The following is a 22,500-nucleotide window of genomic DNA, read 5'->3' on the forward strand; positions in this document are numbered from 1 at the left end:
TATATATATACATATATAGATATATATATATATATATATATATATATATATATATATATATATATATATATATATATATATATATATATATATTTATATACTGTATGATAAATTTTGCACATTTAGATGTGTTTTTCATATTCAAATAAGCCATATATATTTTTGATACATTAACCCTTTTACCCCCAAAAGACGTACTGGTACGTCCTTGCAAAAAACTGCTATTTACATTTTTTTTTTTTTGCATATTTTTTATATTTTTTTGAGAAACTCCAGGCATTTTCCAAGAGAATGAGACAAACCTGACCTCTCTATGATGAAAATTAAGGCTGTTAGAGCAATTTAAAAGAAATATACTGCAAAATGTGCCTGAAAAAAAATAACCCCTGGGGGTTAAGGGTTGGAAAGTTTCAAATAGCCTGAGGGTAAAAGGGTTAATGTCTGGATTCTCTTAACGACCTCGGGATCAGAGCCCCAGGCAAAATCACACAAAGACAAGAGCTTGTGACCGGCCGGGAATCGAACCCTGGTCGGCAAGCTTGTATAGACAGTGACTATACCACTTGGCCACGAAGAAAGATCTTTCTTCGTGGCCAAGTGGCCGGGAATCGAACCCTGGTCGGCAAGCTTGTATAGACAGTGACTATACCACTTGGCCTTTCTTCGTGGCCAAGTGGTATAGTCACTGTCTATACAAGCTTGCCGACCAGGGTTCGATTCCCGGCCGGTCACAAGCTCTTGTCTTTGTGTAATTTTGCCTGGGGCTCTGATCCCGAGGTCGTTAAGAGAATCCAGACATTAATGTATCAAAAATATATATGGCTTATTTGAATAAATATATATATATGTATATATATATATATGTATATATATATATATATATATATATATATATATATATATATATATATATATATATATATATATATATATATATATATATATATATATATATATATATATATATATATATATATATATATACACATATATATATATATATATATATATATATATATATATATATATATATATATATATATATATATATATATATATATATATATACAAATGAGAGAGAGAGAGAGAGAGAGAGAGAGAGAGAGAGAGAGAGAGAGAGAGAGATCAAGTAGATTTGAGAACAAAGCCCTCAGAAGGATATTGGGAGTTAAATAGCAGGACAGGATTAAAAATGAAATTATAAGAGATTACTAGTGCCATATGTGGATGAGATCATGATGAGGTGTAGATGGAGATGGTTTGGGAATGCTCTTTGCACTCCCTAAGACAGATTACACCAAACATTCAGCTGGGCTACACAAGGCACTAGAAGATTTGGAAGACCCAGGCCTACTTGGCTAAGGCCTATGAAGCGCATAGTAGGAGATGATGAGTATTGAATTAAAAGCTCAAGATAGGGACGGCTGGCAAAATATAAGAGGCCCTTTTGCGTCATTAGGCGTAGGAGGATATGATCTTGCTGTCCAAACTGAGTAAAATTTCCCTTTTCTTGAAATGTATATAAACATGCATATATTGAGATTAAACATTGAGAAGAAGAAATAGATGAGAAAGAGAAATTTAGATTCGAACTGGGGGAGCAATTTCCCCAAGTTCGAAAAGTCTCTTGCCCATCATAATTCTTCAACAACATGAAGAAACCATATGACTACATCAAGGCATTCTCTCATTAAGAGGGCTGACGTCATGAGCTCTGGTCTGTCATTGTGGAGGGTTAGGATTAAGTGCTAGGTCAATGACCCTGCAAATCCATGACGAGATGATGTTCTTTGTGACCCTTCTTTTGACCTTCCCATGCTGACAAAGCGTCAACACACGGGGCCACCTGCTGCTGTTCTTTTGAGGTAACATCTCGGAACGAAGACTCTCGATCCTAAAGGGACGGACCTTAGGATCCGATACCCACAGATTATGCGTCTTAGCAAGAAACTCAGGGACGAGCTGAGTATTACCTCTCCACATCCCTTTGAATGAATGTTGTATGATAGACCATGCAGTTCACTAACTTTCTTGGCTGAAGCCAGAGTGAGTAGGAACACCGTCTTCAGGGAAAGGTGGTGATCTGTTCCTGGCGAAATGGTTCGTAAGGAGTACCCTTCAGAGACTGAAGGACTCGAACCAGATTCCATGGAGGTTTAACTTCTGACTGGGGACAAGTAATCTTATAGCTCCATAAAAGGAGAGAAAGCTCCAACGAGGGAGAAATATCTACTACCTCCAGTTTAAAGACCAGACTCAAGGCTGAGTGGTAGCCTTTGACTGCCAACACCGAGAGGGGCATTTCTTCCCGAAGGTGTTCAAGAAACTCCACTATTGATGGAATAGAGGCATTAAGTGAGTGGTACCAAATCCACAACACCAGTCACAGAAAACAGACCACTTAGCCTTTGGCTCCAGAGTCTGAGGTGTCTAGACATCCTTTCTGCAACTCACTGCGAAAAGACTCAGAGAGATGCTGAACAGTCTCCAGGCATGAAGCCAAAGCAAAGCTACAGCTTTGTTGAAGATGTTGGCATGTGGCTGTTTGAGTAGATCACGTTGTGGAGGAGGTTCCCTTGGAAGCTCCAGGAACCACTCTGGGTGATGACATAGCGGAGCTATTACAGCTATTGTTAAGTTCTTGCTTGTTTTGACCTGGTTGAGGATTTACCTCATCAGATAAAACGGGAGAAATGCGTACACATCTATGTTGTCCCACTGTTGTTGGAATGCATCATGCCATAGAGCCTGGAGGTCCGGTACTGGGGAGCAGTAAAGCCGGAGCCTTAAGTTTAGGGCTGTCGCGAACAGATCCAGTCGGGGAGCCCCACAAAGGTAGGACTTCATTGGCTACTAGATGATTTAAAGATCACATGGAGGCCACCGAGTCGCTCTGTTCAGATTGTCTGCAAGCACAGTCCTCTTGCCTAGAATGAAGCAAGCAGACAGGGACACCGAGTTGTCTTCGGCCCATCTGAGTATCTCTACTGCTAGATGGCACAAGGATTGTGAGAAGTTACCACCTTGCTTGGTCAAGTAGGCTACCACCGTGGTGTTATCGTTCATCAAGACCACAGAGTGCCCCGCCAGAAACTGGTGGAACTGCTGGAGATCACGAAAGGCTGCCCTCATCTCTAAGAGATTTATATGCAGGTACCTTTCTGATTCTGACCACAGGCTGGAGATGGTGAGGTGCACCATGTGGGCCTTTACTCTTTCTTTTGATGCATCCGAAAAGAGCACCAGTTCCGGGAGCGGGACGAGAAGGTTAACCCTTTTGCAGAGGTTCTTGTCTACCAACCAGCACCTGAGGTCCATCTATATCTCTGACCCTAGATGAACTAGGGAGTCCAGGGAATTGGAGGCCTAATTCCACTCAGACTTGAGGCACCACTGGCAGGATCTTATCTTGAGGCGACCATTGGGTACTAGACTTGCTAGAGATGATAGGTGGCCTAAGAGACGCAGCCAGTTCTGGGCTGGAAGCTCTTTTTGCCTAAGGAAAGGTCCTGCTATCTTTCTCAGCATCTGAATTCTCTTGTCTAATGGAAATGCTTTGTGCCATTTGTAGTCTATTATCACGTCCAGGTATACCAATCTTTGAAGGGTGGCAGTTGTGACTTCTCAAAGTTTACCATGATTCCCAGATCTTGGCAAAGCCTCGGAAGTTTCTCTCGGTGTTGAAGAAGGGTCGCCACCGAGTCTGCTGGAATCGGACAGTCGTCCAGATATCTTAGGGGACTGATGCAATTCTGTGAGCCCAAGAAGACACTAGGGTAAACACTCGTTAAGACCCAAGGTGTCGTGAAAAAAAAAAAAAAAAAAAAAAAAAAAAAAAAAAAAAAAAAAAAAAAAAAAAAAACCAGCACCTTGAACTGGTTGAACATGATTCTTTGATAATTCCTCGAAGACAGATGGAATGGGATCTAGAAGTATAAATCTCAGAAATAGATCCAACACACACATTTGGTACTGCAGTCTTATTACCTGTCTGACAGTGTCAGCTAACCTGTTCAAGGCTGAGATATCAATGACTGATCTCCAGCCTCCAGATGCCTTTTTCACAAGAAAGAATCAACTGAAGCAGCCTGGAGACCATTCGAGGACCACTTGGAAAGCACCCTTTTCCAACATGGTCTGGACTTCACAAACGGGCCAGCTCCTTTGCAGATCCCTTCGCATAGGAGCTAATTGAGAGTGGATCCAGTCAGTGGAAGAAGAGACTGAATGAACAGGACACGACACCCTGAACGAGTTACGTCGACCATCCAGGGTTTGGCCCCTAGCTGTAGCCACCTAAGCAACCTTCGTTACTCCTCCTAGGATCTGCAGGAGGAGAGCCACAGAGAAGGAAAGCAACCAACAGGGGAATCCTAAGCATACCACACAAGGATTGAGAACGGGGTATGGTCCTGTAATAGCCTCCCACACTACGTTAAAAAGCGCACCTAGCCATGGCGGGTCTCTACGATGAACTGGGAGGAGGGTCCCTTGAGTGGCTAGGAGCTCTGGGTCTAGGAACTTCAAACAAAGGTTGATTAGATACCTTACCTGCAGGTAGGAGTAGTACCAGTCTAACCACAGGGGAGTTTGCTGGGTGTTGATCTCTTGAAGCAGTGCTCTGCATCGGTGCCTCCCCTGAGAGGGAGTCTTGCGACCTCTAGGAGAGAGTCGCTGTCACTTGGCAAGAGAGTATCTAATAGGAAAATGCCGCTCATACGGCTGGCGAGACTGGTGGTCATCTCACCTAGAGAGAGGGTTTCTCTGTATTGATATGATCTCTCGTCACCTTGTCGGCGAGACTAGTTTGACAGGCGCATAGCGACCAATTGGGTTGTGACGAGGCAGATCACACAATGCTGTTAAGTCACACGATGCTGTTCCGTCAAGCAGAGAGCCGTTGTCCAACAACGAGATCCTGGGGGGTTCCTCGTAGCGATAGCCCAAAGGCTTAACGAGACTCGAGCCCGAAGGCTCTGGGTCACGAGAACCCCAAGGTTCAGCAGAAGCCGAAGGCTCAACACGAGAGCCCAAAGGCTTGAGATCACAAGAACCGAAAGTTTTGGTGCGACGAAAACCTGAAGTCTTTGGGCTACAAAAAACCCGGAGGTAAAGTGTAACGTGAGCCCGAAGGATCTGGTTCACGAGTCACACGGCTCAGCGTGACAAGAACCCGAAGGCTCTGTGTCACGAGAACCCGAAGGTTCTGCGTAACGTGGACCCAGAGGCTCAGGGGCATGAGAGCCAGAAGGCTCAGTGTAACGAGGGTCACAAGAACCTGAGGGCTCAGTGTTACAATAGCCTGAGGTCTCAGTGTTACAAGAGCCCGAAGGCTCAGCGTAACAAGGGTTACAAAAGCCTGAAGGTTCAACGCAACGAGTACCTGAAGGCTCAGGATCACAAGAGCCCGGAGACTCGGCATAACGAGGACCCAAAGGCCCAGGGTCATGAGAGCCCAAAGGCTCAGCATAACAAGAGCCAGAAGGCCCAGGGTCACGAGAACCTGAAGGCTCAACGAGAGGGAGTCTGCTCTGTCACAAAAAGCTGAACACAAGCTTCCTCTCGCTGATGAGATGTTCTCTCGAAAGAGGATATCGCCTAGGAATTTGGTTTCCCCCCCAGCACTATGGAGAGAAGTGTACTCTTCAGTATAAGTCACATGCTGGTCACGGATCAATCTCTCTCGCAGACGAGAGATGTCCTCCCGAAGGAGGATCTTGCCTCAGACTCTGCTTGTCCTCGGCGTCAGCCACAGGGGACCAAAAGTATGACGGATAGGCAGCTACATCAAGATGGACTGGTGCTGTGCCCCCACGGAAGGCTACACCTCCAAAGAAGTTGGAGTGTGCTTCCTCTCAGTACCAAACTGAAAGAGTTCAAACAAAACTTCCTTTGACAGGGGACCACCAACACCTCACGAAGGCCACATCTGCAGGGGCAGAACCGAATCGCTTGGGGTAACGGTACCGTTGTTCGAAACACAAGGTTAACTTGGAGTTAGTAAGGATGCACTTCTACTCGGCAGTTCGCGAGAGAGGACTGGCGTAGAAGCAGCTTCGAGAAGAGATCAGGGGGTCAAAGAAGAAGTTCACAATTTCTTTGACTTCGAGGAAGGTCCCTGAAGGAGAAGAATCTCGCTAAGACGACTTCTTCCTGCGCCCAAACCTCTACGACTGGGAGGCAGAAAATTCCGACACTCAGGACAAGTGTTGTCTCGATCACAACGTTGGCCCCGACAAGCTGGACACTGCAGGTGAGGGATCGTCTCAAGGGTGGACAAGAAGGTACCGCAGGAGCGGCCTTCAGGACCAGGACAGATATTAGGACAGGTACCCTTGCGACCGAAGGAAACACACACAATGAAAAGAAGAAATAAAATACAAATTATCAAATAGTACGTAAGTTTACGGCGGGAGAGAGCAGCAACGTCCATATTCTACCGAGACAAAAGCAAAGTAGGTGCTAAGCCCAGGTGTGAGTGACCGGGGTAGCTGGCTACCCCCCTCCGCTAATTAGTACTTAGGGTAGTTATCCATTGCTACACCGAAAGCAATATCCCCGATAAATAGCGAGGGTTTGTATAGAGTGACGGAACAATGTACCTTCGTGTAAAGCCCTACAATTTCAAACAGAATAGGGTTCAGGCCTGTATAATATAAAGCACATTTTTCCAGGCATTTATGTAAAGAATAGTCCTTATACATATCACAAAAAATTAATCATTACCCTATGTATTTTATCTAATTTTGGTGTAATGAAAAGACCTTTTTCAACAAAAGTCAACCACAAGCTTATCACTATAATTTTTACTACCTGGAATGTAATCAAATGTAAAACTTGCTATAAGAAAATACTTAAGTCATTCCTATGTGAATCAACATTACTGATAAAACTACGTGGTAACTACTCACTTGGCTAGAGTAAGGAGACCAACATTATTTTCAGGATTTGAGCGTAGTTTCACTCTGCATATTGTGTTGACTGCATCCTGCTGAGCTTGAAGCCTTGTGGGTACATAATCTCCATTTCTCATGTACTCACTATTGTCAACACTGAAGAAAAAACAAATAATGTAAGTTGAGGCAACAACTGTAGGAATAAAAAAGAATTGAAATTTGTAACTATAAATTCAATAATAACAAATATGACAAATTCGTAGATAATTTGTATTTTTCCCAACTATACAAACCTTAGCTATTTATTTAGGGGTATTACTTTCTGCAAAGCTGAAATGAGGACCCATTAAAATTTAGCGAGGGGGGGCAGCTTGCTACCACTCCCACACCGGTGATTTAGTTCACTTTGCTTGGAGGTAGGACTTCAAGGGGGATAGGGTCGGCGGGCAACTTTGTATATATAGGTAAGGTTTGTATCGTTAGGAAAAATATAAATTATCTACGAATTTATCTTCTGTTCCATAACTGGAATACAAACCTATGCTATTTATTTAGGGGTAACTCACCCATTAGGAAAGGTGGATGTCCTTGCCAATCTGGCTTTTGGCTTTACCCGGGGCTCCTTATCCAATATATATATATATATATATATATATATATATATATATATATATATATATATATATATATATATATGTGTGTGTGTGTACTGTATGTATATATATATGTATGTATGTATGTATGTATGTATGTATATTTGAGCCCAAAAACCTATGATAACTCCTTAATAAATTACTACACATAATTACACATGACAATATGCACTCTAAAATGTTATTTTCATTAGTAAAATAAATTTTTGAATATACTTACCCGATAATCATGTAGCTGTCAACTCCGTTGCCCGACAGAATTCTACGGGAGGGATACGCCAGCTATCACTATACTAGAAGGGGGTGTACTCACCAGCGCCACCTGTGGCCAGGTACTGCAGTACTTCTTGTTGACACCACCTCACTTTTTCCTCGGTCCACTGGTTCTCTATGGGGAGGAAGGGTGGGTCAATTAAATCATGATTATCGGGTAAGTATATTCAAAAATTTATTTTACTAATGAAAATAACATTTTTCAATATTAAACTTACCCGATAATCATGTAGCTGATTCACACCTAGGGGGGTGGGTGAAAACCAGTGTACATGACTAAAGGATAGCTAAGTATCCCGTATTTCATATAATCAGTTATTTCAGAATAACAATGAAATAATAAGTACCTGGTAAGGAAGTCGACTTGAACCGTTACTCTGCCTTCTGTAACAGGAGCGACACCTCCTGGTGCAACGCTAGCCTCTTGTCCTTTTCCTTGTAGTTGGGAGAGAGGTTGATGGGAGAAGTGGTCAGAGGGGGTTTGCGGCAGAATGGTATCCTGTAACCCTCCCTTAGCCACCTGACAGACTGGGCGTCTGCACCTCTCCTTTCCCAAGCTTGCCAGAAGGTCTTGAGTCTGGCTCCTACTGCTGTCTGGAGAGGAGGAGAGTCAGTGTTTGCCTTTTGAAGTCTTGGGACCTTTCCTAGACTTGCTCCTGGAAGAGTCTGGACGGGAGCTTCCTCGGCTGGGGGCTCTGCCACGAAAGGGCGGAATAAACCTCGTAGCAGGAGTATCAGCCACTGGGGTGCGGTAAGTCCTGGGAACTGAGGGAGCAACCTTAGTCTTACGAGCTGAAGAGGCCACAAGATCATGAGTGTCCTTCTGAATCAGGGCCGCAGACAAATCCTTGATAAGCTCTTCGGGAAACAAGAACTTAGAAAGCGGAGCAAAAAGGAGTTGAGACCTTTGACAAGGTGTGATGCTGGAAGAAAGAAAGGTGCAAAGTTGCTCCCTTTTCTTAAGAACTCCTGACACAAATATTGAAGCAAGCTCGCCAGACCCATCCCGAATTGCTTTATCCATGCAGGACATTAAAAGCATGGCCGAGTCCTTGTCCGCAGGGGAGGTCTTCTTGCTTAGGGCCCCCAGGCACCAGTCTAGAAAATTGAACATCTCAAAGGCACGAAATACACCCTTTAGGAAGTGGTCTAAATCGGAGAAGGTCCAGCAAACCTTAGAGCGCCTCATTGCTGATCTACGAGGAGAGTCGACCAAACTTGAGAAGTCAGCCTGGGCAGAGGCAGGGACTCCCAAGCCTGGTTCCTCTCCTGTGGCATACCATACGCCTGCCTTAGAAGTGAGCTTAGTCGGTGGGAACATAAAGGAAGTCTTCCCTAGTTGCTGTTTAGACTGCAACCACTCCCCTAATATTCTTAAAGCTCTCTTAGATGACCTAGCAAAGACGAGCTTAGTATAAGTTGACTTAACAGGTTGCATGCCCAGCGAAAACTCAGATGGAGGAGAGCGGGGGGTAGCAGAAACAAAATGGTCCGGGTATACCTCTCTGAAAAGAGCAAGGACCTTACGAAAGTCAATGGGTAGAGGAGAAGACTTGGGTTCTTCCACGTCTGAAGAGGGATCCAGGTGCGCAGCTTCCTCCTCAGAAACCTCATCACCAGAGTGTAGCGAAGTGAGAGGTAATGTAACAGTGGTATGCTGAACAGCAGAATCTGAACAAGCGGGTGCATAAACGCTTGTGGTTTCATCCTCAAGTCTCTGTTGTTGAGTTAAAACCTGAGGTTCAGGCTGCAAAGACTGGTCAGGAAGAGTAGAGGAAGGTAGGCGCATGGGTTGAGGTGGCTGACTCCTAGCATGAGTTTCTTGTCTCAAGAGTTGCGTTTGCTGTAAGGGTAGCGGATGCGCAGTAGCAGGTTCCTGAGGAACGAGTTGAGGTTCCTGAGGTGTGAGCTGCGAGAGTTGAGGTAGCGGCTGCGCAGAACGCAGTTCTTGTCTCGCGAGTTGAGGTTCCTGAGGTGCTAGCCTAAGGAGTTGAGGCTCTCGCCTTGAGGAGGGTTGAGGTCGCTGCAGCGAGTGCTGAGGTGGCTGCCTCATGGATGGAAGAGATTGTCGTACCTCAAGAGATTGTTGCCCCGCTGGTGGAACCGCAAGCGGAAGCGGAGGAAGTAAGGCATAAGACTCCTGCTCCCATTGCTGAGGTTGCCTTAAGGAAGGCGGAGGTTGCTGCACACCGCTGGTAACTGGCAACTCAGTACGCGGTAAGGTATCCTGAGGAACCTCAACTTCGTACGCCTGGCAGACTGGACTGCGGTGAGGCGGAGCGATCGCAGGAGGAGGTGTAACCTTCTCAGCCTGACACTCACGCATTAAGACCGCAAGCTGTGACTGCATGGACTGCAGCAAAGTCATCTTGGGGTCGACAGACGCTAAGGTCTGCTGAGGCAAAGCCTTAACAGAAGATGAGGTCTGTTGCGGCATCACCTTACCTCTCTTAGGAGGTGTGCAGTCACCTGATGACTGCGGAGAGTCAGAGCTAATCCAATGACTGCAACCAGGTTGTAGAACTCTTGAGGTCTGGACTTTGCATTTGAGAGGTCTTGAGACCTGAGTCCAGCGTTTTCTCCCTGACATTTCTTCTGCAGACGAGTAAAATACGGGCTCAATCGTCTGCGGGTGGGAGTGACGGTCTCTGTTAGACACGCCCGCAACCACCGAGGATACTTCCGTGCGCCGATCAAGGCCTGCCGAACCCTTTTGCCCTTCGACATTGCTTCTCCCCTGGGCTTGGGAGCTTGCAAGAGGTCCCGGACTGGGAGGACGACTGGCACGCACAGAAGTACCCTCACGCACCACACTGACACTAACACTAGCACTTGGCACTGCACTGACACTAGCACTTGGCACAGCACTGGCACTCTCAACTCCCACTGCACTTTTGACCTTAAGTTCTTTGACTTCTGCCATAAGAGACTTATGGTCACTAACCACCGATTCCACTTTGTCACCTAAAGCCTGAATGGCACGCAAAACATCGGACATATCAGGTTGAGCACAAATAGAAGGTTCGGGGGTAGCCACTACAGGGGGAGGAAAAGGTTGAGGATCATGAGGTGAGGAAAAAAGTGAAGAGCGAGAAGAACTCCTCCTAACTCTCTCTCTCTCTAACTTGGTTGAATATTTCAGGAATCGAACAAATTCAAGTTCCGAAAGACCGGCGCATTCCTCACATCGATCTTCCAACTGACAGGGTCTTTCCCTACAGTCAGAACAAGCGGTGTGAGGATCAACCGAGGCCTTCGGAACACGCCTATTACAAGACCTACATCGTCTATGGGGTGGGGCTTGTGAAAGGTCAGACATCTTGAATCAAAGAGTTAGTCAAGGGGGATTCCAAATCAAGCAAAAAGATCGTTAACCATTAATCAAAACCAAATAAAAGCTATCTAAGCTAATTAGAAAAGTTTCCAGTATAGAGAAAGCTGAAATTTTAGAGAAATACTTCACCAAAAACCGTGAACAATACTCCAAAATCATAAGCGTATCCCAGAATGTCTTGCCGGAAGCACGACAGAGGAAAAAGTGAGGTGGTGTCAACAAGAAGTACTGCAGTACCTGGCCACAGGTGGCGCTGGTGAGTACACCCCCTTCTAGTATAGTGATAGCTGGCGTATCCCTCCCGTAGAATTCTGTCGGGCAACGGAGTTGACAGCTACATGATTATCGGGTAAGTTTAATATTGAAAATTAGATAATAGACATGTAAAAAAGAATAATTATAAAGAAATAATAAATAAGAAACGGGTTTTTAGCGTTACTTTACCTTAAAAAGTCCAGCGCAGGTGTCGGTCTTGCTACGCAGAGAGGAGACGAACAGGCGGCGAGGAGGTATTGAGGGTGACTACGATAAACGTACACTACCGTAACTTATTCTAACTTACACCAAGTGAACTTTAACCTAACTTAGCTTATTTATTTCTTTTATTTTTATATTTTATATTTTTTTTAAATTTTCTTTTTTTCTTTTTGATGATTAATTTCAATCACTTTCACACACTACACTTAAAATTGATTGAATTTTTTTCTCTTCACTCTTTGCCGTTTTCTGTGAATCACTTCCCTCCTCTTCATCACGAGTTCGATTCGTAGTTTTTTTAAAGAAGCTATCGATAGAAAGTTGCTTGGTACGGCTTTTCAGAATGTTTCGAAAATGAGATAGGCAAAGATCATCGAACTGCGCAACTACACGACAAACCTGCAATTTTTTTGGATGGTACAGTATTTGTCGATGAAGTCGACCACGTCTTGATGTTTTCCTAACACCTCTTTTATTTGCGCCGAACCTAACACATGTTCTACCTTCTCGATCCCTTCCTCGTCATCACTCATATGCTCAGACATAGCATGGAGTTCCTTGAGCTCTTCTGTAGTACGTTCGTCGTGATGTTCGGCGACAAGTTCCGTGATGTCATCTGCGTCGACCTCTAGACCCATGGACTTGCCAAGGGAGACGATTTCCTCTACGTCTTCCGGTGCCCCCACCACGGGATCAGGTTCGGGGTCAAAACCCTCGAAATCTCAGGGAGAAACTGCATCAGGCTACAGCTTCTTCCAGGCAGAATTGAGGGTTCGTCGAGTCAATCCCACCCAAGCCTGATCTATGATCTTCAAGCAGTACACAATGTTAAAGTGGCTTTTCCAAAATTCACGCAAAGCTAAGTTTGTGCTTTGCGTGACATTAAAGCACTGCTTGAATAGGTGCTTGGTGTAGAGCTTCTTGAAGTTCGAGATGACTTGCTGGTCCATGGGCTGGAGGATAGAGGTGGTATTCGGTGGAAGATACAGCACCTTTATGAACTTGAATTCTTCGAAGATATCATCTTCAAGTCCGGGGGGGTGAGCGGGTGCATTGTCAAGGCATAGCAGGCACTTTAAAGGCAATTTCTGCTCATCAAGATACTTCTTCACAGAAGGACCAAAAACTTGGTTAACCCACTGGACAAAGAACTGCCTAGTGACCCAAGCCTTCGAGTTGGATCGCCAGAAAACAAGAAGCTGGTCCTTATCCACATTCTGTGCCTTAAAGGCCCTAGGGTTCTCCGAATGGTAAACCAGTAAGGGCTTGACTTTAAAGTCCCCGCTAGCATTGGTAGGGGAGTGGTAGCTAGCTACCCCTCCCCCCCTCACACACAGGTGAATGCTTCACTTTCACTTAGAGGTAGGACTTGTCTTGGGGGACAGGGCTGGTGGGCAAATATATGTAAATAGCTAAGGTTTGTATGGTTAGGAAAAATACAAATTATCTTCGAATTTGTCATTTGTTCCGAGAAACCGAAATACAAACCACGCTGGCTTTGGCTTTACCCGGGGACTCAGAATCCGAGTGAGTCGCACTCGAGAAAAGGAGTCCCGGCACCTCACAAGTTCCTTGCTCGGCAAGGAACCGTGTGGCCTACATAAGCTTGTGTGTGAAGGAAGAAGTGTGACCCGTCCTAGGCAGTTGACTTGGAGTTCCAGAAGGAACTCTGGGTTAGGACGTTCCCAATACCACCTCGTCAGGGTATGGGGGATGCGACAGTATTGACTCAATACTCGGAACACAAGGAAGCATGGTTTACCTGCAGAGGTTCGAGGTCAGCTATGCAGCATCCTGGTCTCTACCAGGATGCTGCTTCCCAGTAGAGGGGATGATGAAGAAAGAAGTAAGGGCCAGACATACTTCTTTCGTTCATGCAGACTAAAACCTGATAACAATGCCCTCAACCTTCTGCTACCTGTCCAAAAAGGAGCCTGAGGTTAGACCAGCTGTTGTGTAGCCACCACAGAGCGATAGAAACTTATCGAACCTCCTGTGGGTCACACCCTGCAGGAAGCATGCTGCGAAGGTCATTAGACGCTTCCAGACTCCAGCTTGTAGCACCTGCATCACAGAGTAGTATTACTCGAAGGCGAGGGACGTTGCGATGTATCCGACATCGTGCTGTAGGGCGACGTGACAGGGGAGGGTCTGGAGTCAGGTCGAGATGAATGTCCTTGAGTCCGAGCTGAAGAGGTATACTGGGGACTCTCCCCCGTGTCCTTCTTGTGCCCCCAAACCGGCTGCACGTGAGGACAAACTACAGCTTTTCCCAAAGCTAACCTCTCGATTCCTTTACTGGCAAGGAGGAGAAGGTCTTGGGACATCAGATACAGAATGGCGACTCGAAATCTTGAAGGAATTGGACCGAAGGGCCGGGACCCCAAGATTCTGAGTCTAGCCAACAACTCAGGAGCAAACCTGAATGTTGCCTTCCCCCATTCCTTAGAAAGGGCGGAGTCGTACGAGACCAAGAAGATTGCTTACACACTGGCCGCGGCCAGAGTGAGCAGGAGCCCCAAGCGGAATACGATCAGAGGCCTGACGTAAAGGGTCTTGAGAAGATCTCTTAAGGGACTAAAAAGTCCGAGGCATGCTCCATGTTGGAGGTCTCACTCCGACTAGGGCAGGGACGTTCGCAGCTTCGCATGAGCGAGGAAAAGTCCAGCGGGAAGGAAAAAGTTATTCCTTTAAGCCTGAAGGTTAGGGAAAGGCTGAGCGACAGGCTTCATTGCCGAGAGCGGAAAGGAGTTTCCTCCCGCCGAAAGGCAATAAGTTCGCTATTGCTGGAGAAGAGGCCTCAAGGGAAGAGGTATATCTCCCACGACACCAACCATCGAAGACTCTCCACTTCGCCTGGAAGACCCCTGCGGATGACTATCGCAGATGACGCGACCTCCGTCCCACGACTGTAGCGAGTTGTCTCTTGTTGAGGAGGTGGTGTAGTGTCTCCAGGCATGAAGCCGAAGCGACGCCCCGGCTCGTGAAAGATGTTGCAGTGTGATTGTTTGAGTAGCCTGTGCCGTGGGAGAAGCTCTCCCGGGAGTTCCGTCAGGGGAAGCAGAGGGTCCGGAAACCGTTCTGCGTATACTGTAGTCCCAGTGGAGCTCTCAGGGCCATTGAAAGGTTGACAGACAACCTGGTCTTGTTGAGACCTATTCTCAACAGACAACAAAGGAGGGAAGACGCAGGCGTCGATGTTGTCCCACCATCACCAGAATGCATCTTGCCAGTCTCGGGGTCTGAGACTGGGGGGAAGCACAGCGGAAGCTTGAGGTTCCAAGCTGTCGCGATCAGGTCCCCCAGACCAGGACTTGCTGGTTACTCAAGGCCAAAGACCCCCAGGTACACTCTCTCTACGAGGCTCTGCTCGGATAGTCGGAGAGAACATTCCTCTGCCCGGAATGAGCAAGCCGATGGTGGTATTGAGAGGATCTCGAATCATCTCAGTATCTCTACTGCAAGATGCGAAGGTATGAAAATGCATCCCTTCCTGGTTAGAAAACGCCAGTACCATGAAGTCGTCACGCACGGAGCGACTCGGCAGGAGCTGTAGGATCTTTAGAGGGGCCAGACTACGGCCCCTAAGCCTACCTGAATGATGGAGAGGTATCCTTCAGGTCCTGACCATAGGCCTGGACCGGAACATGCCCCCCCCCCCAACCCTTTTCTTTGACGAGTCCGAGAACAGCATAAAAAATGTGGGGAAAGGACGAGAATATCCACTATCATCAAGAGGTTCCATAGGTCAACCCCCATTGCAGGTCTAATCGTCCCGCTGGTCCCATAGGGGCCATTAAGTCCGGTTAATCGTTGCTTTGAAACCACCGGAACTTGGGCCGCCCCACAGGGAACTTATCCTGAGGCGACCATTCGGAACTTTAGACGGGTCAATGAGGAAAGAGACCTAGGAAACGTTCCAAGGTAGGGCTGAAAGCTCTGCCCGACTGAAAACAGGTACTGCGATTCACCTCAGCCTTGCCACAGTCAACTGAAGGGAAGGCTCAGAGGAGGCGGCAACAGAATTTGGCGTCCCCAGGCGGTCACCCATCCAAGTACCAACCAGACCCGACGTTGCTTAACCTCGCTGGACGGACGAGAAGCGGGGTTTTCAACGTGGTAAGGCCGTTGACTCAATATCATGGCTAGATACTCCAGATGTTGAGACCGAAGAAGAGAAGGCTCCTAGCAAACTACCATGAACCCCCACTCATGGTAAGGATCCGGAAGTTTGTCCCCGCGTTGAAGAAGGTCAAACCCGAGCCTAACGGAGTTGACCAGACCTCCAAAAGGCGAAGGAGGCGGCAGCCTGCTCCCGAGCGGCCATGAGAAAAGCAGGGAGAGTTCTCTGGGAAAAAACCTTCGATGCCACGGCGGGGTCGCCACACTGCATCTAAAGCAGGAATACCTGTAGTCTAGGCTGAATTCCACGAGCTTCCTGGAAGATGGATGGAATGGAAACTGAAAGTACCCGTCCTTCCGATCCAGGGCCTAAGGAGTCCTGTCGCCTCGTTACCAGTCTGATCGATTCTGCTGTTCCACGCTGGACGAAGTTTGTTCGACAACCTTGATCAGAGCTGAGAGGTCGACTACAGAATTCCCGTCTCAGATACTTTCTTACGAGAAAGGATCGACTGAAGAAGCCGGGGGGTGAAGCCGTCGACGATCCTATGGAGGACCTTCTCCTAAGGCATGGATCATTCTGCCCAAACGGGCAAACTCTTGCCGACCCTATGGCATAGAGGTTCAGAGACACTGAATTCACCGACAGAGACGGCAGGCGCGATATCCTTGGCTGATCCCGGAGATCGTGCAGGAATGGGCATTGGGAAGCTGTCATCTGCATGAGTAACCTTAGGCATCCTCCCAGCGTGAAACCTGCAAGGGGGGGTTGCCAATCCTAGAGTTCGTGACCTCTGCCGCTCCCTCTAGGACTATGCCCCCCCGGGAGAGCCTCCCGTGCCACCTGTTCCTGACAGGAGGGGACTGCTATTGGACACCTTGTCTCAGATGTCGCAGCCGGTCCGATAACTTAGGCCAACGTGGCTGAAAGAAAGAGGCGCTGAAGCCCTGCAGGGTCTGGATGAAAGCGCCTTGGAGGAGTGAAAAACGGAAGTCGACTTCCTTCGCACAACCACTGTCTATGTCTCTGTCCTTGGTCACAAACAAACTCTTCCCAAGGATGGAAGGGTGTCTGAGGTTGTCGACATCCACGGATGAGACACCCGAAAGGAAACCCTTGGTCATTGCGTCCAGATGGTCCAACATCAAGCTTGCCCGCAAGTTCGAAACTTGGCGACGAAACGCCAAGGTGCTTGAGCCCGAGAGGAGGAAAGTACCCATGACCTTCCTGTAGCTTCCTTGAACAAAACCTCGGGTCGCAACCGAGGAGGGAAAGGACCTGGTAAGCCCCTTCACGAGATGGAGAAGAGGAAGGGGTAAACCAGTCACCCCTTGGCCGATGGAGAAATCTCGAACGGAAAACTCCCTGGCAAAACCCTTCCAGGGAATGACGGGGAAGGGCTAACCCAGGTTCTGGAAAGAAGAATGTTGCTCAGACCTCCCTGAAGATTCTTCCTGCTCTTGCATGTGCCATGCTCTGCGTTTACGGGGTGAGGCCGTGTTCTGGAAATACGCTCCAGAAGACTCGCCAGGCTGGCCATGCTGCGAAACCCCAACGGGAATCGCGGACGCAATCGCCCTGGCGCTCGCGCGATGGTAAATCAATGGTTTGCGCGTGGGCGAACGTGGAAGCACCCATGCGCGGGCACGCAGGAACGCAAACGGAGGTGCACGAAGGAGTGCAGAAGGAGGGCGAGTGTGGTAGGAAGGGCGAGAGCTGGTAGTCGGCGAACGATAACCCATAGGCGAGCAATGGATACTGCAAGAATTAAGCCGACGTTCGCGCGACGGAACACCGTAGGCGTGCAGGCACGTGGGCGTGCGGTCGCGCGGGCACGTGGGCGTGCAGTCGCGCGGGCGTGTGGACGCGCAGGCGGTCGGGAGACCGATGACGCGTAGGCGGGCGATGGCGCGTTCTGGCGAACGATAGCCCATAGGCGAGCGGTGATGCGTTAACAAAACGCTAGCGCACAGGTGAAGAATCTCGCGGGCGCGTAGGCGATTGCCAACGCGAGAGAGACTAGTGATGGTTAGCGCGCATCGCGCTAACAGAAGGCGCGCAGGTGCATCAGGAAGGTGAGCGCTGAAGCAAGCTGTTAATCAGGCGATCCTAGACGGTCAGAAAAAACTTTGGCGCCCATTGGTGAGTGGCAGAAAAGGGCGCGCAGATGTGCGCTGGCAATCGAAGAAAGCTGGCGCACAGAAGGGCAGAAGTAAAGGTGAGCGCTGGCGAGGAGGAGGAAGATCTACGGCAAGACTCGGCTACCGGAGATCGTGGTCCACAGCAGGCGAGCGCTAGATCGCTACTGATGGTGTCCAGGGAAACTGACACGCGTGGCAGATCGATGGCGATCGTTGACGCGTAGGAGATCGCTGACGAGCAGGCGAACGTTGACGCGTCTATGGTCACTGGCGAGCTGGAGATCGCTGGCAAGCAGAAGGCAACGCGTGGAAGCCTGTGCGTAGAAGAAGAGTCCTTGTCCAAGACCTGAACCGAAGTTCTAGATCGCGAGGGCGCGTAACAGGAACCAACAGGAACAGCAGAGATGATCATCATGAGAGCGCTGGCGAACAGGAGAGCGCTAGCGATCAAGAAAGTGCTGATGAGCATTAGAGTGCCTGTGCGCTAACACTGAGCAGGAGAGCGCCTGTGCGCTAACACTGAGCAGGAGAGAACACAGCAGAAGGGCGCCCAGGGGAACCCTGACACGCAAGGGAAGAACCCCCGTGGGAGGCAACCCTTTGCCCCGAAGGGATCGTTGTCCGTCGGGAGACTGATGTCCGTCGGAAGACCGTTGTCTGTCCGTCGGGAGACTGATGTTCATCGGAAGACCGGAAGACGAGGTCAGACTGCTGTCCATCTGCACCAGGGGCGAAGATCAAGAAGGAGGAGTTGTAGGCTGCATACGGAGATTCAAAAAGGCGCCTCTTAGTACCCTTATAAGGAGAAGGGAGGCCCTTACGACGTAGCGGACGGTGAGCCTTACGGCGAAGGAGGCCAACAGCAACAACAGCAGAAGAGTCCTCCGAAGAGGAGTCTCTATCAGTGTACTCTCTCGCGAACGAAAGAGAAACACTTCATAGAAGAGACGAGTCAGCCAGTGACCTAAAAGGAGCAATCCTCCGAAGAGGCGCTCCTGCAGTTGCCCAGCCCCTTGAGCGTAACTGCAGGTGCGACTGCTCAGCACCAAGAGCATAGTCGCACGAAATAAAGGCAAGAGGAGAACCCCCCAAAGGGGAAAAAAACCCAAGCCTGGACAGGAAAACTTTCCTCGGAAGGAAAGTTACCCACCCAAGGAGGCGAGCCTCCCGAGTGTTCTAAAATGAACTGGAGAGCTGTCAATCGTCACGGGAGTACTTCCAGAAGGAGACACGCCCCTGACGAAGATCTATAGGGGAGGCAGCAACAGCCGAAACCCCAGGCCTCAACAAGACAGCTCACTCCGTTGTCACATTACAGCAACGAATTAGATCGGTAACTGTAAAAAATAAAACAAAATCATTAGTTAACATTCATTCCCCCGGGAAGGCTCCGAAGAGGAATCCCGAGGGAAAGGAACACAAGAATTACACAACAGGCACGTGCCCTCACAACCACTTACACTCACGGAAGGAGAGCTGTAACCAATATAGAATTATAACAATTATAATTATGTAACTATGTAATTATGTAATTAAGTAATTTAAAAATGAATGAACACTAAAGAAAGAACGAAAACCCCGAAAGGAATCGTTCTACAAAGCTAAAGAATCAACAAATACAATTAGATTCTAAACTAATTGAGACAAAACGTACGGCGTAGCAACCCCCCCACACGGGAAGGAAGCTACAAAGGCGTGTAAGTAACGTAGTAAAAGGGTGATCGACCTCAAGAGAGAGAGAGAGAAAGACCGAAGTCAAACTCGATCGCCACCCATGAAAATACACCATGGTGGCCTAACTACCGGGGGCTCCACGGAGATATCGTACACTACACACACAAGCACAAACTCTGAAAAGGAAACTTACTGATTTCTATACTCAAACATACATAAACATGAGGAAAATGTTTACATATATATTGAGTAAAAGAAAAGTAAGTGATTAAGTAAAGACAAAACAAACAATGGCTGCCAAGCGAGGACAAAGACAGAGACGTCTGTCCATGCCCGAGCCAAAAGTGAAAGTGAAGCATTCACCTGTGTGTGTGAGGGTGGGGGAGGGGTAGCTAGCTACCACTCCCCTACCCTTTCCGCTAACTAGCGCGGGGGTAATACACCCTCGTTAAATTCTAATGGCTCGCCATTTCAGCTACGCTACAAGGTAAACCCAATGTAAATAGCGTGCTTTGTATTTCGGTTACGGAACAACTTCATTTTTAACCTCTTGTTAAGTTTGTTATTTTGTTGGGACACGTCCCGAAATTATGCCGAATACTAATTGGTTTTATATACAAACAAAGGTTAGGTTAGACAACATCTAGTTAAGATATTTCAGTAGATGAAGCCAGTATCAAACAAAGCAACCGAACTAACCCTTTCATTGGCCGCGTGATTTCAAATTTTTAATCCCTCCCCCACATGACCCGAGATTGACCTGGAGTCGACCCTTTCCAACTCTAACTACCGTGATGGATAGACGTGTTTCGTACAGTTTTTCTTTGAGCGATGTTGTTGAGTTTATCACTCATATTGATCAAATTGACTCGATTAAGACTCTAAGGTATATACATCTACGTGATTTTACTCGAGTTACCCCCGAATTCTTTCATTATCTATTTCGAGAAGGCCTCTTAGGGGATTTTAGGGGTCCTTGTGAAAAGTGTCAAATTGGTGATGTGGCCCTCATGCGTGATGGCTGCAATGTGCACAATGGGCAATACAGGTATTTTTGGAGGTGTAGGAACCGCCAGTGTCGCCGAAAGTTCACAATGCGGCATGGATCATTCTTTAAGCGCTCACACCTCGAAGAACGTGAGATCATTCTCCTCACATGTTGTTGGGTTCATCGTTGGCCTCAAGACTGTGTTGACGTGAAGAGCAAACTGCTTGCTTCTCACACTCTTGTTGACTGGTACAACTTTTGCCGAGAAGTGTGTGAACAAGTGTTGATTTTGGACAATAAGAAAATTGGCGGACCAGGGCACATTGTGGAAGGGGACGAGAGCAAGTTCAGCTAGAGGAAGTATAACATCGGGCATAAAGTCAAAGGAACCTGGGTCTTTGGGGGCATTGACCGGGAAACACGTGAGACCTTTTACAAAGTGGTTAAGGAACGTAACGCGCAAACGTTGATCTCGGCGCTCCAAGAGCACGTTCTTCCCGGGACCACTATCATTTCCGATTGCTGGAAAGGATACGCCAGGGTCAAAGACCATGATTTTAAACATTTTACAGTCAACCACAGTGTTAACTTCGTTGATCCTAATGACCCGACCGTACATACGAACAATATAGAATCGCAATGGCGGGTTCTCAAAAGGAGCTTGCTACCAAGATTCGGTATCCAGGAAACATTGTACAACAGCTATTTCGCGGAGTACTGTATCAGGAAGCGATATATAGAGAAGTCCGTATATCCGTTCAGGGCATCTTTACAGCTCAGCAAGCGCGTTTACCCGCTCAAAGCTAGTCCTCTCTTCTTGCGGATTCCTGCATCTCCTCCCTCCACAATCCGTCCTCCCGCTAACGCTACTAACGTTCGGCCATCCAGCAGCCGTTCTTCCGCAAACGACGCCCGACCTTCCACTAATCGCGAAAATTCAAGTCCTCCTCCTAATCCTCCACCCCGCAAGAGGTTGAAGGCACAAGAACCAGAGGATTTTGCTTTTATTATGACAATGTGGTTAGATATAATTTTGAGTGCTGCCCATACCTTTTTTTGTGTAGGAGAGAGACTTACAAAGGGGGTCCAGGGGCTTGCCCCCGGGTAGGGGTAGTGACCTGGGAACTACTAGATTCGGTTAGGTTTCCGGTTAGGTCACGAGGAAGGTAAGGACATGACTTGTAAGCCAAGTTAGGAGGGGAATTTTGGGTTATTTGTCCATTTTTCTCGCACGTTTCCGACATACATGATCAGAAGGGTCCTAGTGTGTAGATTGTTGGGACACGCATTTACAAAACTAGTGAATTTAATATTATTTCATTCTGTGATCATTCCCGTGAAAAAGAGCCAATTTCGGACTTTTTTTTCTCGCACGTTTCCGAAATCCATGACCAGAGTGGCCCTAGTATGTAGATTGTTGGGACAAGCATTTACAAAACTAGTGAATTTAATATTTCATTCCGTGGTCCTTCCCGTGAAAGAGCCGATTTCAAACTTCTTTTACTCAATTTTCGGCCGGTCATAGGCCTGTCCCCATAAACTACAAAGGCTCCCAACTGGTTTTCAAGTTCATTTCAACCGCAACAACAACCAGTTCAGCTACTTGAAGTTAGTCGAACTGGTTGTTCTGTTTGTTTGCGGTTGAAATGGTCAAATTCAGTTAAATCGCGTTATTTACTACAGGAAAACATATATTTCATGTTTGAAATGATACCCCGTAATACAGTAAAACTTTACCGTACAGCCTACCGGCAAACTAGTAATAAGCTTTGGCCCCACTGCCAGTCTATCACTAAGGAGATATTTCTTTATAAAAAGGTAATATCGATATTAGCCACAACAATGACAAGGTTTTCAGTTGGATAGATGATAAATATATCGGAAAAAATATGTAAACACAATGAAACCAAAATACTATTATTCTAACATCTTACCCTAATG

At 47.4% G+C, this 22,500-nt stretch overlaps 1 protein-coding gene and 1 pseudogene across 2 annotated transcripts in view; both read right to left on the bottom strand.

Annotated features, from left to right (window-relative positions):
• LOC137620738 (26S proteasome non-ATPase regulatory subunit 4-like) overlaps positions 1–22,500 on the bottom strand; it is a 101,671-nt gene that overhangs the window by 78,875 nt on the left and 296 nt on the right. For both annotated transcript variants that reach the window (XM_068351115.1, XM_068351114.1), the window contains exon 2: positions 6,912–7,052. In XM_068351115.1, the coding sequence (XP_068207216.1) occupies positions 6,912–7,052 (141 nt within the window). The remainder of the gene's footprint in view (positions 1–6,911; positions 7,053–22,500) is intronic.
• Positions 15,648–15,766, bottom strand: LOC137621265 (5S ribosomal RNA; annotated as a pseudogene).

The sequence above is a fragment of the Palaemon carinicauda genome, chromosome 27 (genome assembly GCF_036898095.1).
Source record: "Palaemon carinicauda isolate YSFRI2023 chromosome 27, ASM3689809v2, whole genome shotgun sequence".
Lineage (NCBI taxonomy): Eukaryota > Metazoa > Arthropoda > Malacostraca > Decapoda > Palaemonidae > Palaemon > Palaemon carinicauda.